Genomic DNA, 15390 nt, shown 5'->3' on the forward strand with positions numbered 1-15390 from the left:
AGTGCATTTGAATCACTTCCTAACACTGATTGCTGAAATGGTTTTACCTTGACGAAAGTAAGTTTGCAGAGGCAAGCGCTGCTCTTTGTGTTTCTGATGGTGATCTCCCCGTAGTGTTCGATCCACCGCTGTCCACTGAGAATGTTGTGCACACAGGTGGTGACTTTGTTCCATTCATATTGATCTCCAAACCTATAACAATAACAGCTTTGATTGTAAAGATGAATCTGTGGATTTGGTATTAAACCATTACTCAAAGCTGCTGGATCAAAGATACCTGGGAATCATGAGATTTACAGTCCCGATTGGTAATATCTCCATCGATTTCCCCCAGAACTTGTTTTTCCATCTCACATCTGAAAGGCAAGGTAAAAACAATCTATTGACCACTCAAATCTTTGCATTTCTTTATAAAATTTTAGAGTTAAGATTCAGGTGGATATGAAAAGGGCCAAATGATCATCTCCTCAGCCATAGTCCCCTCACTAATTAGGGATGTAGTTTACCTTGCCAGAAGGTGAAGTTCTTCGACTCACAATGGCAGGCAGAGATGGGAGGATGGTGGCTCACCTGTGACACAAGATCAAACTTGAATTACCGCCTCCGCCAAGCAGTCAAGTCGCAGCTTTACGTCCATGTCTGTTCAAAACTTCATCGTTTCACCATTTGAGTGAAATTGTCAAAATTAGAATGTTATTTCTTGAGTTGATCATGAGGTCAGAATGCACACAAAAGTGTACCAAATGAAACACAATTGATGCAAAATGATGACATGCTGGTGGAGCCTGAAGGTGGATCTTGAGCTAATTAGTTTTAGTTAAGGGAAAATAATTATCTGTAAAATATGTAACTCTACAATTGCTCATGCTTATGGAAATAACCATGTAGTCTTCTTGTCAGATACATAGCTGTGTATAATCAATGCTATGATGGCACCATGTAGTTTTAATTAATATCTTGCTGTATGCTAATACTAATATTAATGCCATTTTTCAGGTGTCCATTAAAGCTGGACAGAAACAAGCTGGTAAAAAAGGGAACCATACAGACGTTTTATTTAGTACTATTATAGATAAATATACCAATATCGAATCGTATTTATGGTATCGTTTCAAATTCTGTTATTTTATCGGCATTATCGGTATTGTGATATTCATGGCAGGTATCATATCAAAGTCATAATTTTGGTATTGTGACAACCCTAATCCAAGATAATGTTTAAAATGCACTTTGTATCTAAAACCATTTCTTTTGGCAAAAAAAAACAAAACATACCTGTTCGGAGAAAAAACAGAAGCCCTTGTCTTCCCGAATACATTCATAGCTCTCTCCGAGTAGCGGGTTGAATGGCTTACTTCCTGCTCTGTAGTAAGTGGATGAGTAGCCGGAGACAGCGAAAGCAGCGACGACAACCTGTCAGAGTAACACAGCCAATATTAGCAAGAGGGGATTAATTGCTTGGTATTAATAGGCTTCGTCGCGAATGAGCAAAACATTAGCATGCACTGGCTGCTATCAAAAGGACAGGAGACAGATAAAAATAGGAAGATGCAAGGACGACAGCTGCGTCAGAGCATATCGCCCCCTCGCAGACGGGCCTCTGAGTAAGACTATTTGTGTTGGTTGTGACTGACAATGTCACCTCATACATAAACAAATACCGGTATGATGGACACAAAATACAGCAGGAATTGAAAACCACCCACACATTGAATTACATTAGGAACAGCAAGGTGTTCTTACACCTCAGTGGGTGAACGTTTGATTTGAGTGCTTGTGACGGACAGCTTCTTTACCATGCGTTCAAAGGGATCCTCGGTCTCAGCAGCTTTGTCCAGCAGCTCGCTGTACTCCAGCTCTTCGCACATACGCTGCAAGGTGTTGAGGGGCTCGTTGAGCTCCACAGGCATAGACACTTTGGACAAGTCTTTGCCAATGTTGTTCCTCAAGATGTTCCAGAGGTTAATGTTGCTGGTGTCGGGACACGGCGCCGGCAGGCAGCTTCGCCGGCCGTTACGGAAGGCACTGCCAGCAAAGTCTCCGTTGGCCACTGGAATGAAGAAGAATACAACCTCACTAACAATCGGTCCAACATGAACTGTGACCGTCTCTACTCTCCTCTGTGACATGGTCTTAATGATATATTCATAATCTTCCTTTATAAATCACAAGGTGCAGCATGTTTAAATCAACAAATCACAGCATTTTATTTCAAATCAAATCAAATTGGAAACAATAAGAGAGCTACAGCAACGAGCCCCTTAATTTATGTCAAATTCTCATTCATTTGACAGTAATCTGAAAATATCTTACTCTTGATTTGATAAAACAAGACATTTAAAGACATCATCTGGGAAATTTGTTGACTAAAAGATGAGTTAATAATTGAATACATTTTCATCAGATTAAGAAATTATGAATTGCAGATTTAAACAGTAGACATATAGGTAAACTAATAGCAAGTAATATCAGAAAATGTAATAAATATATAATCCAAGTAAAATGAGATTGAGTTCAGCCATAAATATATATTTTAAAAAGTTGATTTTGAATCAGTCAGCCTCATTCCCACGAGGAGCATGTTCCTAACTTTTGTGACAACCGGTGCAGAGGTTCTGTGCCCTCTGTTTTGCCTGGTGCACTATAGTGTCCGCAAAAGTATTGTACATACTTCTATGGGATAAATAGGACCGTAATATAGCAAAAAAAAATCTTTTAAAGTGATCAATGTGATCTATAACACAGTAGGAGCAAGCTCAATTCATGGCACATGCACCTCATAGAGGCACCTCGTAGAACGCTGGTGTCAGACCCGTTTTCTGTGAGTCACGGGGGTTTGCGTGGGCAAAAATAACCCTGTGCTTTTATTTTAAAGGGAATTTATAATGCACAAGATTGCACTCTTTACTTGCACATGTTTACACGTCAGACTCTTTGTGATAATTCGCTACTGTAAGCTATTGTATTGTGTATTTGGGCGGCGATCTAGGAAACTACTTGCTAGTATTTTACCCGTAGTTTAGAGACGTCGCACCTCACGTGCGATGCCTCTAAACTACTGGCAACTTACACTCGACCAGAGCTTCCTAGATCGACACCCAGATACACAATATAATAGCTTCGGCAACTCGTAGAATTAGTGGAAACTCCCTACGTAATTTGTGGCATCCGAATTGTAAACCGGAAGTGAACCGGACATGCCTCTACGTCATTAGGGGCATCTGCAGTAAAAAACAGACATGCCTCTATGAGGTGCCTGTGCCACGCATTGAGCTTGCCCTCTCTCCTAAAACATCCAGAAACACACTGCGTGTCAGTGAAGGCTAAAACATGTGTGATGTTGTCATGCCTCTTTAATTCTGGTGAGACGCCTGGCCGGGATTTGTTTTGATTGGATTTGCTGTCAACTAACTCGGACACATCACTTTTGCTATGGTAGCTGTCGGGTTTACAACATCAAATGTGTTAAATGGAAGTGGGTCTACGTAGAAATGTGTAGAACATTTAACATTTTTGTTCCATTTATATATGTAAATACCTCTAAAATTATCCAACTCCCACAGTGCTTTATGTGAAAATATATATTGCTCTGTGCTATGTGACAAAGATGATGAGATCCCAGCCCTTGTTACAAAGTTAGCTTTCATAAAATCTCAGAGAAGCCCTTGGCACAGAGCAACGCTGCAAAGTCAACTGCCTCTGCAACATTGATAAATTATCCTTGCAGATCTGTCTGTGTGCGTGGATGTTGAAACGGAAGCTGATGCACTGACTGGGATCCCCCTCCATTCATTTCTAACAAGGAAATTGTGGTTGCTTAGTGCTCATGATGGTGCACGATTGGACTTACTTTGTCTGGAGACGTTATCGGTCACACTGGCGTTGTCCTCTGAAATGTTATCACTCACATCGCTGACATATGACTCATCGTCTGAGCCCTGCAAGGGGAATAGGTACAGAGCGGAGTGAGTCGGTGCGGTAGAGTTCAACACAAACTCTGATCAGGCCGGCACACCGGCGTAGCAGTTTGCCGGTGGCTAACAAACTGCAGCAGTCATCGGCTATCTGTCCCACTGCAGTAATCACAAGATGAGGCGCTGCAGCATTTTCATACTTTATATATAGCAAACACAATGGGGCCATTGACGCTGCCAAAGTGGAGCATGTTGTAGCAACATGTTGTAATAGACACTTTTACAGTCGCCTGCTGCTGCTGGTTTGATCAACAGCGTAACACTGGTCTGAATGGGCGCACTGCTGGAGCTGGATGATGGGAGGGTTGATGAATTTTCCTTGGGGAGTAATATGTCAACACGGCTCAATGCATGCCGTAGGAGCTACAATGCTTAATGGCTCTTCAGAGGCCACATATATTTGGATCAATTTGTTCGCAGGAGTGTGAAGTGATGGTAGAAACTGCCTTTTTGAACAAAGACTGAAGAAAAAAATCAAGAGGAAAAGACAGACGAGGAGTGTTACGATTTTGGGACACAACTGAAGGATGACGCCTTAGGGCAGATTGAACAGACGTCCTCCTGTGTGCCTGGCTTTTATTTGAGCTTTTGTTATGTGTTATCTCTGCTTTTCATGCTGCTCTCAGTAAATGCTGACTAACTCCAGGTCCACACATCGCCATCGCAGTGACGTTTTATTTGGCTTCCCAGCAGCATGGCTAGTTTAAGCCCTTCCTTTCTCTACAACCCGCAGCTTACGGTCCAAACTGCCGTCCTTTCTTAAACACTCGACTGTCTCAACTCTCTTATACCTCATTCTCTGACGAGCTGGCTGACAGAAGCACTTCCTGGGCATCAAAGAACTCAGAGACAGACTCCGACATGGAAAGTCGACTCTCATTAGAGGCCTGCTGAGTCAGAGGGATCCCCATCTGTTCTCCAGCCTGCAGGAAAAACACAAGCAAACACACGAGATGTTCACTGTGCCTTGCTGTGATGACACGTTTAAGAACCAAAACCGACCTAAACAAACACAAACACCCTCAGAAGACAACACAGGGTTCATTTCGCAGCATATGTATCCTTGCCAGAGGGCAAGCTCCCATCCGCTTCTAATTAGTCAGTTTTTTTCATTAACCTTGATGTCAGGTTGTGCATAGAGTATTGATCCTTAAAGCTTACCTGCCAGAGTGCCCTGGACAAAATACCAGTATATAAGCACAGGAATCAATAATGCAACTCATGAATGCATGATGCAAACACTCCAACTGCCTGGGAAGCCTCACTGTTTTAGAAATGTAAGAGTCAGAAATTTGCTCTGTTGGTGACAGATTGACCACAGAGACCTACCTCATCAGGCGTGGAGATGATCTTCACACTGACAACTTGTTCAGTCAGGACAGATTCAGAGTGAATGCGATTGAGTCGGGTTCGAAGTTCTGCATTTTGGGACAGGGCCTGAATAATAATAAAAGTAAATAATAAAAGTGTGGATTATTTTCCACTTGCTTTGTAGTTTGTCTGATACCGTTGGGCAGGGGTGGAGGGAAGATATAGTGCCTGATGCACTGGATGTAGATACTTTGAAAAGCTTAAAATTAAAAAAGAAAATTGTAAAAAAAAAAAAAAAAAGAGGAGAAAAAATGATTGCTTTGGTTCTTCTTCAAGGATATCTCACTTCTCTCACATGAGAAGTTGTGGACATTCCTCCTCTCCATACTGGCAGTGAAGCGACCCCATACTAAAGCAACTACTCTGTAAAAGATGGCAGTCAAAAGCCAGGTTCACAAGTTACTTTTAGCTAATATGACGGCTCAGAGGTCGAAGCGAATATCTGGACAAGAATACCACTTATTTTGCTTTTCATTGTTTAGAACGAGGATAGATTTTTTTGTCTGTCTTCTTTAGAGGATGTCTCTTCAAGGCCAGTTTTAACAGGAGGAATGTTCACAATGGACAAATGACTCTCTAAACATGCATATGGACGTGAATATTCAAGATAGACTAAAGAAATATCTGAACTTATTCATATATCTATTTAAAACAGACACCAAAACAATGAGAAGCGCTGAGGGGGACTGCAGAATGAGGAGAGAATTATCTTGTCATATAATTTTGGAAAAACACATATTAACTATTGCCACTTAAAGTAAATGTGTATATGTGAAATAAAACATCAAACAGACTAATTTAACTCAGTGACAAACCCCTGAGAGATTAAAATAGCTGACATCAGCAACTGTCGCTGTCATGACCCTGAATCCTTCCCACAGAGCTCTGCCACAAAAACCTGACCTCCAGCCTCCAACAACATTGTCACGCAACTATCCAATTAGGAACAAAGTGGAGATAAAGCAGAAGAAACATTTCACTGAAATGATGTCAATTGTTAGCAGAGGAACAGTCCAATTAAATCACTGGGGTAGAGCGACAGCCCCGAGGAGGCGAGTTAATGAACTGCACAGCACATCTTTCTCTCTCAGTGAATATGGGAAAAGATGATTGCACTTTCACTATTCACTCGATTGTGCTCTCATCTCCGTAAGTCATCTTTTTCAATTGTGATTACAATGACTGCCGCAATAAACTGTGGTTTGTGTGTTTCATCTGACATCCCGTCATTGTAAGAGTGTCTCAAAACGTGACAACTACAGAAAAGTGTAATTGTAGAAAGACACATGGCTCAGATTATTGCAGTTATCGCCCCACTAATGTCCGGATGTTAACACAGCATCATAATATTTATGCTTAATGAATGTGAAGAGGCCAAACATGTGAGACAAATGGCTCTGAATAACTAACCCTAACTAATGGTGGAAAAAAAGAGAAATCATAGGTAATGGTTGAAGACGGTCAATTACCTGTGACAGAGACTTCCTGAGAGAGTTGATCTGGGCTGATTGGTCTGACTGCTCCTGGTCAGAGAGAATCTGTTTGATCTTTTCTTTCTCTATGGCTACTGTGTTGAAGGCCGACTTCAGCAGGGAGTGTACTGCACAGAGACAGGATCAAATTAATACAGCATCATATTGAAGCCCCAATCCTCGAAAAGAAAAACATTATCCGCAACACATGCTTTTATGGAAGCCTATTTCAGCCAGTAAAATTAACAAATTATGAGATAAAAAGTCAGAATTATGAGATAAAAAGTCAGAATTATGAGATAGAAAGTCAGAATTATGAGATAGGAAAGTCAAAATTATGACTTTTTATGGTATTTTTTTTCTTTCTTCTACTGATGGAAATGGCCCTCCATAAGCTTTTTTGAGGTCTGATTAACAAATCCTGTTCTACTTTTGCCCTGTTTTGTGTTTTAGTTTTCTAGGCTTTAAAACATTTTTAATTAGTAATGCGTCTTTGAAAAGTTATCTTGAAAAATCTTTGAAAAGCTATCTTAAAAAAGTGCTCAATAAATAAAATATGTTTTTATTATTATACGCAGAATCATACTGAATAAAGTGACAAATTGGCAAGTGATTTCTGCTACTATCATGTAAAATTATCAACATTGTATCTAGTAAAGTATGATGTGAAAAAAAGGAGTATTTAGACTTTAAATGTTTATTTCGATTTAAATGTATATTTTAACTTTGTCCATTGTTTCTACATGTGACAATAACATGTTAATTGCTGGTATCTGGGAAAATGATGACATCGATTTAATAAGTCATGAGTGGACAGGTTGTGAACAAGCAGTTTATATTTGGAGGTAAAACCGACAATGAACAAGTTAGCTTAAAGCTAAATGTGTGATTCTTTTTGTTCCTCTCTGACTTGTTTTTATTGTTCAAAGATCTCAGAAATTAACTTCCTACGTACAATGGCATCATAACTAACAGAAACAATTGGCAAAACTAATGTATGAAAATGTGATCTAGGTTGTAAGCAAGCAGATTAATCCTTTATTATTTACATGTGAAATTAAAACACTCAGACACATATCGCCTTAACACCCTGCAGCCATGCATGCTGCCTGCCTGCCTACCTTTCTGGGCAATTGTGCAGAATTCCTCCTGAAGTTTAATGTAGTCACTGGCACACTCGACACTGTCTGTCAGGCGGGAGACAGGGGGTTGAAAGTCCACCAGCTCGGCACACAAGTTGGGGTTGGATGAGTGGAGACGGACAGGGGACATGCTGGCAGACAGAGGGACCTGGAGAGAGACGACCACGACAGAGGACCAGTCAGTCAGCTGACAGGCACAATAATGTGCCGTTTGTCTGACAGAACCAACGGTAAAGAACAAGAACCATGGTCCAATAAGGCACAGCTAACCTAAAATGACACAGTATAATGGTACCAGTTATCACACCAACATGTTACACTGGGAAGCAGTGAGACACTCTTCTCATTACTGTCTTAGAAATTATTTTTCAGGATAATACAAAAACAAAATAACTACATGCTCATTTTTCTGCACCTACTGATAATATTCTCTCTGAGGTCAAATTTATGAAGATTCTCATCCATGAGGGTTTTATACACCAATAACTAGTAAATCAAAGGCAACTGAATGTGCCGTTTAGTCCTGTAGATGTGACAGAAGCTATGTTGTTTGGGATGAACAGTAAATCCTGCTGCCTTTGATTTACTTCATCTACTAAATCTCTGAGGAGGAAGATTATTGAGGAGCTTTTAGATTCAGTGACAGCAAATCTATTCACAAGAAAATAATGTCTTAATATTAGGTGGTTAAAAAGCAACAGCGTATGAAAGCACATGTCGTCTTTTTTAGAAAGTACAGATGAATATATTAGGCAAATTAAGGAAAAATTAGGCCATGAAAGATCACATTGATGAATGCCAGTTGCAGTGCAGCACAATTAAAGAACCAAAAAGATCAAGAAAATATGTTTTGTTGTAAAAACAGCAGTGGGAGTATATTTCACTTGTTCAATAACACTTCAACTGGACCTACATGCTCCTGCCGGAATCAAACCTGTGACTGTAATCCGTTGAATCAGTGTCTCTCTGGCCAATACCAAACTTTTAAAACCACTTTCATATTGAAAGTTTACTTTCTGTACTTTATGTGCAAATATATTGACCAAAATCCCTCGCTAATGACTATATAGTGAGTTCACCATTTTGTAGAGCAGTCTGAATATAAAGTGAGCATGATTATGCCCTATGTAGTGGACTCAAAGTATCCCACAGTGCCTCATAATAAGTAGTGTGCAACCGATGACTAAGCGAGCACTAAACACATCTTGCATTGCGCTGAAGCAAAAATTGATGAAAGTAGAAAAGGCAGCACATTTGAGTTGAATCCATCATCCAAATCCATCCAAAATAAATCTGTTTATTGTGAGCAGAGTAAGGCATCACAACACAAACAAACACTAAATACTTTATATTCATTGATAAATTTTTACGTTTATTGCCACAACATTGACAACTTTACTTCTTCCGTTCTCACCTTTCACAATGAAAGCTTGTGCTACATACGCTGTATTAATGCTTCTCAGGGGAACTCAGACGTTTTTGATGAGAGGAAACTCACAATATGTATTTGATACAAAAATGCATGTCGTTATTTATTGTGAACAGTCCACCAGTCAACGTTGATCTGGCACGTTCTAATTGTGAAACAGCAGTGTAATGATGCAGCAGAAGAAATAACCCGAGTGGTGTCTAAAGGTATTTTTTTAATTTTGCTGACGAGCTCACTAGTTAGTCTTCTAAATAAAACTAATGAGTTTTTGGACACAATTATTGTGTTTATTGAAACAAAAATCCATGAAAAGTCAAAGAAATCAATGAAATACAATGCTACTATACATAATAACATAGTCGCTATATATGTATTATAAGGAGACTTTATACTATCGAAGATTTACTAAGTGCTGTATGTATGTGTGTGACTTAGGTACCTGAAGCTGGAATTTTGCGTCTTTGCCGACACTTTTTGTTCTCCATCTTCTGTTCAAGCGCTTTTCTTTCTTTGACAATTCTACACAATTGGTCTTTGTAACACACGTGGATCAAAATATGCAAAAAGTGGTTAGAATAGAACAAGCACAAACATAAATAATAAAAGTAAAAGCATTGCAGTGAAATGGAAAAACCGGACAACGTTCCCACAAATGAGTTGCAAACTAATTATTGAGGTAAATTAAATGTTTGGTGTTCAAAAAATGCATTTCAGCCAAAAACTATAATACCCAAAACTTTGAATGTAATAGATACAGATCAGTTAGAGAAGCAGGCAGGTGGTATGTGAGCCTGTGTCTGTGTAACAGGCAGTCAAGGTGACTTCCCTGGGGAAAAAAAGGCCAGTGTAAAAATCAAATCTTGGTGTGTGTCTTTATTTACCTGCATATCTGTGAAGTTGGGTGCTGACTGTGTCCTTTGTAGAATCTCTAGACTCTGCAATAGCCGGCTCAGCTCAGTCAGATTGGACTGACATCGTGCAAGCTCTAAAAAAAATTCAATTCACATTCAGTATTGTGTGCCATGAAATGGGGATCAATCCTTCTCTCAGGGTTCAGAAGACTGACAGTAACTTCTTTATGAAATCAGATTTGTTCCCAGCACGAGGAAGAAGATTACACTCACCCTCTGCACACTTGTCCATCTCCTCAGATTCTTGCAGCCAAGCCACCACCTTGCTCTGACCGTTGCTGTAAGAGGCTGGCAGGCTGCTGTTGCTGTTGCTGCTGGGGGCTTCCGGCTGCCAGGGCAAGCTGCTCGGCTTGGCCTGCTGAGAGGTCAAAGGGGAACAGACACAGAGACGAGATTGTTTTGTCTGGAACTTCCCGTCAGAATTTACTGTGCTGTGTTCAAAATGTGTTACCGGTTCAACTGGTTTTGAACATATTTCAAGTGGTACTGACTTTGTGTAAGAAGGAATATTCTGGCTTCTGGTGTGTGAAAATCTCTGGTGTAAAATATGCCAGAAACTCACAATACCTCAAATTGATGTCTTTGAATTCCTTGTTTTGTTTGATTAGGAATGAATCCTAACAGTTGAAAAGCTGTAAGCTGCAAATATTTTATATATTATATTATATATTAAAAAAAATACGTCAACAGATATCAACCAATTTAAAAATCCCACATCGAAATAACTAAGAATATCTGATTGGTTGGTTTGACCCCATAAGAGAGCAGCTCACTTTAATGAAGAACAATTCCATTAGTGCAGGCTATCGGCCAAACACCTGACTACCAGGTGTGTCGTGCTATTTGTTTAAGTACCGGAGCTAACCTGCTACATGCACACAATGTTAAGTTGTGGGGAAGGAGGAGATGTCCAGTTACCAGGGCTCATCATAGTTTCAATTTCAATTTCATTTTTTAGCAAAAGTATTGTCTCTTGTTTTAGACTCGAAATACATTGCAGTGGAAATACTGTTGTGCAACATGAATTACTAAACTATGTGTCAGATATATTAGAGATATTGCTGAAATAATGTCGTCCAATAACTACTGGATGGAAAATAATATCCGCCTGTCTTACACCAAACAACGTCCCGTTGACATTCTGTTCTACATGTTTACAATCGGGTCAGCAAACTCATTAAATAAGAAATAATTAAGATCAAAACATTCAATGGAATACTGTCATAAGAGGCTGGCCACTTTTTCCCAAATGGCTGGTTACCCCAGAGCCGTGTATCTGTACTTGTTGGGGCATATCTTGAGATAAAAACATTAAACAGTGTCAGTTATACTTGCAGTCATAAAGCAAATTCATATCAACACTAGTCATTGGTAACCAACCAACATATGATGGTCCTCCCTCCTAAGCTCTTTGATGTACCAGTTCATTCTGACTCTAGGATTAGATACTCGTGCTTAAGCTGTTCTTCTGGGAGCGCTCATCAGGCTGCAGCCAGCTGCTCTGAATCCAGATCCTCCTGATCACCTCTAATGGCCTGCATGAGAGACACCCTGCCAGGAGAACCTGCTCCGGCTGCATCCTCACATTTACACGTGGTTCAGAAGCGTTAACATCGACCAGGGGCCACGAAACAAACAACCCTACACTGTACACAATTACCTGCCCAATCAGTGGGGTTGAATTGGGCAAATATCGGTCATTAGTCCATTAAATAGCCACACAGATCATAGTCACGGTTACATGATGTGTTAAGATTCAATTTCGTAAAATATTGGCTTCCATACATTGAATTGGTTAAAAACATTAAAAAAAACTAACATCAGCTATTTACAGTATTCGTATGGCAATGCAACTGTTAAATTAAGGTAGTTGAAAAGACAACATTGCACACAATACCGTTATCAGCTGGGTGATCCCATCAGAGACGGACGATCTCTGTGGATCTTGTCTGACCATTAAGAGTTTCTGTCGTTAGTGTAAACGTTCAGTGAGTTTTACTTCCTCTCTTCTGGATGATATTTTGGGACACTATCCCAGTTCTCTATGAAAACAGAACTAGGCAATGTCTCCTACCCTATGAAGTACCCTTCTTGAATAAGTCATTGCACTCTGCTGAGAGACGGCTTTCAAGCTCGATACAGAGTAGCAGGAGGAAAACATTCAAGCAGCTTTGATTAGAGAGCTCCGTATCAACGTCACATTTGTAACACTATCTTTTAGTTTTCAGCTGATCTCTGTAAAGGAAAGTATTTAGCAATAATTCTTATGATTTTTAAGCACATGCTTAAATAGTGTCTGGTTCAAGCTATTATAATGTGAAGATTGATGCTTTTCTTTGTTAAATATAATTGTAAATTTAATCTCCTTGGATTGTTCTTCTTGACAAGACAAGATTTGAAGATGTCAATTTGGGCTTTGGGAACCTGCAATAGACAGTTTTCCTTTGTTTTCCTCTTACTTTTTATAAATCCAAGGATTTAATGGTTAATAGAGAAAGTAATGGTCTGATTCTCACCTTGGCTTCGCGTACCACACTTGAGGCAGGTTTGGGGGACTCCAGGGCAGCCGAGGGAGGAAAAGTTCGCATGGTGGCCTCCCGGGGTGATCGCACAATCTCGTTCTGACGGTAAAGCCGGTGATGACGCAATTTGGACACCCAGGCATCAAAGATGTCTTGTGATTTGACCTGAAGGGGAAGACAGCTTTCAACCATGTTCTCTCCTGTCTTGTTTATCGCTGCTGAAATGACAATATTGACTCGTCTCATCAGTGTTACCTTCAGGTGATAGATATGCTCCTCAGTGTCCAGGTCGATGCGACGGGCTCTCTTCTTGATGGACATGACCGAGAGGCCAACGTCGATGCTACCATGAAGTTTGCCTTTTTGGATCTAAGGTAGGTAATCAACACGTTAGTCAACTAAAAGCGCAGTTGACTCAACGTTTACAGTTAGTCAAATAATGTGTGCACAAGTCCTTTTTATCTGTAATTACATTTATAACTAAATAAAGTCTGAAGAAACCAAAGAAATCTCCATAGTGTTGATCACTTGTATTCACTTTGAAAGAAGCTGTACATTAATATAGCAGCAATCAACTATTAGCTCTGTAAAGATATAGCGGAGGGATGTCTACCAGAGCGGAGAATAAGTTATCCCTTCTATGTATGTTGTTATCAGAGCTTCTCTTTTCTTTATTGACATAACAAGTTAGCGCATGTGAGCGTGACCCCCCTGATTAGCTCAATGACGCTAGTCTGAACTGCTTTTGTAGGAGGCTTACAGCTGATAACAGCAGCGGCGCAGAAGTGTAGCATCCACCCTCAGCTTCCCCGTCAGGGTAAACCACTGTGAGGTCTGTCAGCACTGTTGCGGTTGTTTGTGCTGTTAGCACTGTTAGCTGTGATGGGCTGACTGGCCGTCACTATGTTGAGAGGCAATCAAAATGTTCCCAATCTCTTTCACAATGTTCCAGTCTTCAGGTAAAATTAGTTTAGCCAAAACAGGCGGAGCTGAAACAATTTAACCTACACACATTTTTACTAGCAACAAGAGTGCATGATTCTTTGTTCTCATCACAGTCATGTGTTACTTTTCCACTTTGTCTGTAAAAATTTGAGCTTTCCCGCAAAGTGACATTTGGTGCTGAAACACATTGAACATTATGACCCGTGTTGCAGATGTTTCTGCTGAGTCATTGTCCAGCCACGCTGATATCAGCCCAGGCTGCCCTGTTTCTGCCTTTGGGTTATATATAGTCAGAGTTACTTACATCAATGGGTGACTTGGAGTACTTTAGGATTCCATTGTCCAGGACAAAAAAACGCTGCAGAGAATAAAAGCAGAAAAATAATGTGTTGCTTGAATAACAAGAAGGGCGGACATTGAATACATATATCACATCGGACCCGTTTATATTGTGGATTCAGGTCATCCACCATCTTTTCTCTCATAATAGTTTTGTGTTCTGTGTTGTTCAAATATGATGGCAAAAGGGACTTGTTTCCACTTTCATTCCAGTGTTTTAAGAAAACAACAGCTAAGCTTATGCTGAAGGCGTTGACTTCAAATGAAATATTGCTTGTGGAAGAGGCCCAGAGAGGGTAAAACAAGGTGAATGAAAAGGGGAACTTACCGTATTTCTTTACTAGACAGAAAACTGTTTAACATTCAAGGAGCGGCTAATTTTGAAAGTGTTTTTCCCCCAACAAAAGCTTTCATTCTCGCTTTGTCTGGAGATTTTACCTTGTGCCAGCCCTTCAGGGGCCATTTCCGCTTCTTCAACATAAAACCCTCGTGTTTATCAGGCCTCTGCACGTTGCTCTGGCCGATTTTTAGCCCCTCAATGATTTCCCAGCTGTCTGCCTCCTAGACAGGAATACAAAGAGGTGGAGTCAGAACAAAACAGTCACTCCTCCAGAATAGGAAGAAAACAAAGATACAATTCCTGTCATGAAAAGAAGAGATGCTCAAGTCATGCCTAACGTCTGAAAACCACAGGAACACACTTAACACTTCTTTATTCGTTTCCCCCTCTACTACACATTTAAAGAAATACTGCCCCATTCAAATTCCTCCTGCTTTCTCAGCATTTCCACCCCATTAGCTTTCGCCTGACTGTGCTCTTCCAGCTACGAGTAGGTTTGTAAATCAAAGTGACATCTCTGGAGTAGAGGGACAGCAAAGTCAGGCAGGGACAGGTAAAACATCCCACGCGATCCATTTAGCGTACTTCAGATGCTATTTTGTGCTTAAGTCCAAACATTTAATACATTATTTACAAAACACCGTAATGTAGTGGTAAGCAGACGTCAGTGTTGATTAATGTCAAGAACTACATCTCTTTCCGCTGGCAGAAGGCAGGAAAATAATGAATGACAATATCGTAAAAGACAGTTGTAATCATATAAAATGTCATAAAATGGTGACAAGCACTAAGGACCAGGTCTGCAACTGAGCTTAGCTGTGTTAAACTTTAGCTGGAGAAAGCAACTGTAAAGGTTCTTTCAAAGAATGTTATGGGAGCATTTCTGCAAAATGTTGACCATTTATACAGAATAGGATAGGTATCTTCCAAAGCTTTACTGGAGGG

The 15390-nt window shown here is 40.2% G+C and overlaps 1 protein-coding gene across 7 annotated transcripts in view; it reads right to left on the reverse strand.

The window, feature by feature from the left end:
* The window catches only part of osbpl6 (oxysterol binding protein-like 6), a 33155-nt gene that overhangs the window by 1384 nt on the left and 16381 nt on the right, over positions 1-15390 (reverse strand). For 2 of the 7 annotated variants that reach the window (XM_068572102.1, XM_068572103.1), the window contains exons 3-19: positions 14544-14666; positions 14071-14124; positions 13077-13190; positions 12816-12986; positions 10513-10657; positions 10270-10373; positions 9828-9920; positions 7939-8107; positions 6815-6945; positions 5304-5411; positions 4766-4897; positions 3851-3938; positions 1797-2050; positions 1276-1413; positions 507-570; positions 278-356; positions 48-192 (exon numbers count right to left, since the gene is read on the reverse strand). In XM_068572102.1, coding sequence (XP_068428203.1) covers positions 48-192; positions 278-356; positions 507-570; positions 1276-1413; positions 1797-2050; positions 3851-3938; positions 4766-4897; positions 5304-5411; positions 6815-6945; positions 7939-8107; positions 9828-9920; positions 10270-10373; positions 10513-10657; positions 12816-12986; positions 13077-13190; positions 14071-14124; positions 14544-14666 — 2112 coding nt within the window. The remainder of the gene's footprint in view (positions 1-47; positions 193-277; positions 357-506; positions 571-1275; positions 1414-1796; positions 2051-3850; positions 3939-4765; positions 4898-5303; positions 5412-6814; positions 6946-7938; positions 8108-9827; positions 9921-10269; positions 10374-10512; positions 10658-12815; positions 12987-13076; positions 13191-14070; positions 14125-14543; positions 14667-15390) is intronic. The other 5 variants (XM_068572105.1, XM_068572107.1, XM_068572109.1 and 2 more) reach the window with 5 other exon arrangements.

Source organism: Clinocottus analis, unplaced genomic scaffold (genome assembly GCF_023055335.1).
Source record: "Clinocottus analis isolate CAN_PGR_092001 unplaced genomic scaffold, fCliAna1.0.p SCAF_12, whole genome shotgun sequence".
Classification (NCBI taxonomy): domain Eukaryota; kingdom Metazoa; phylum Chordata; class Actinopteri; order Perciformes; family Cottidae; genus Clinocottus; species Clinocottus analis.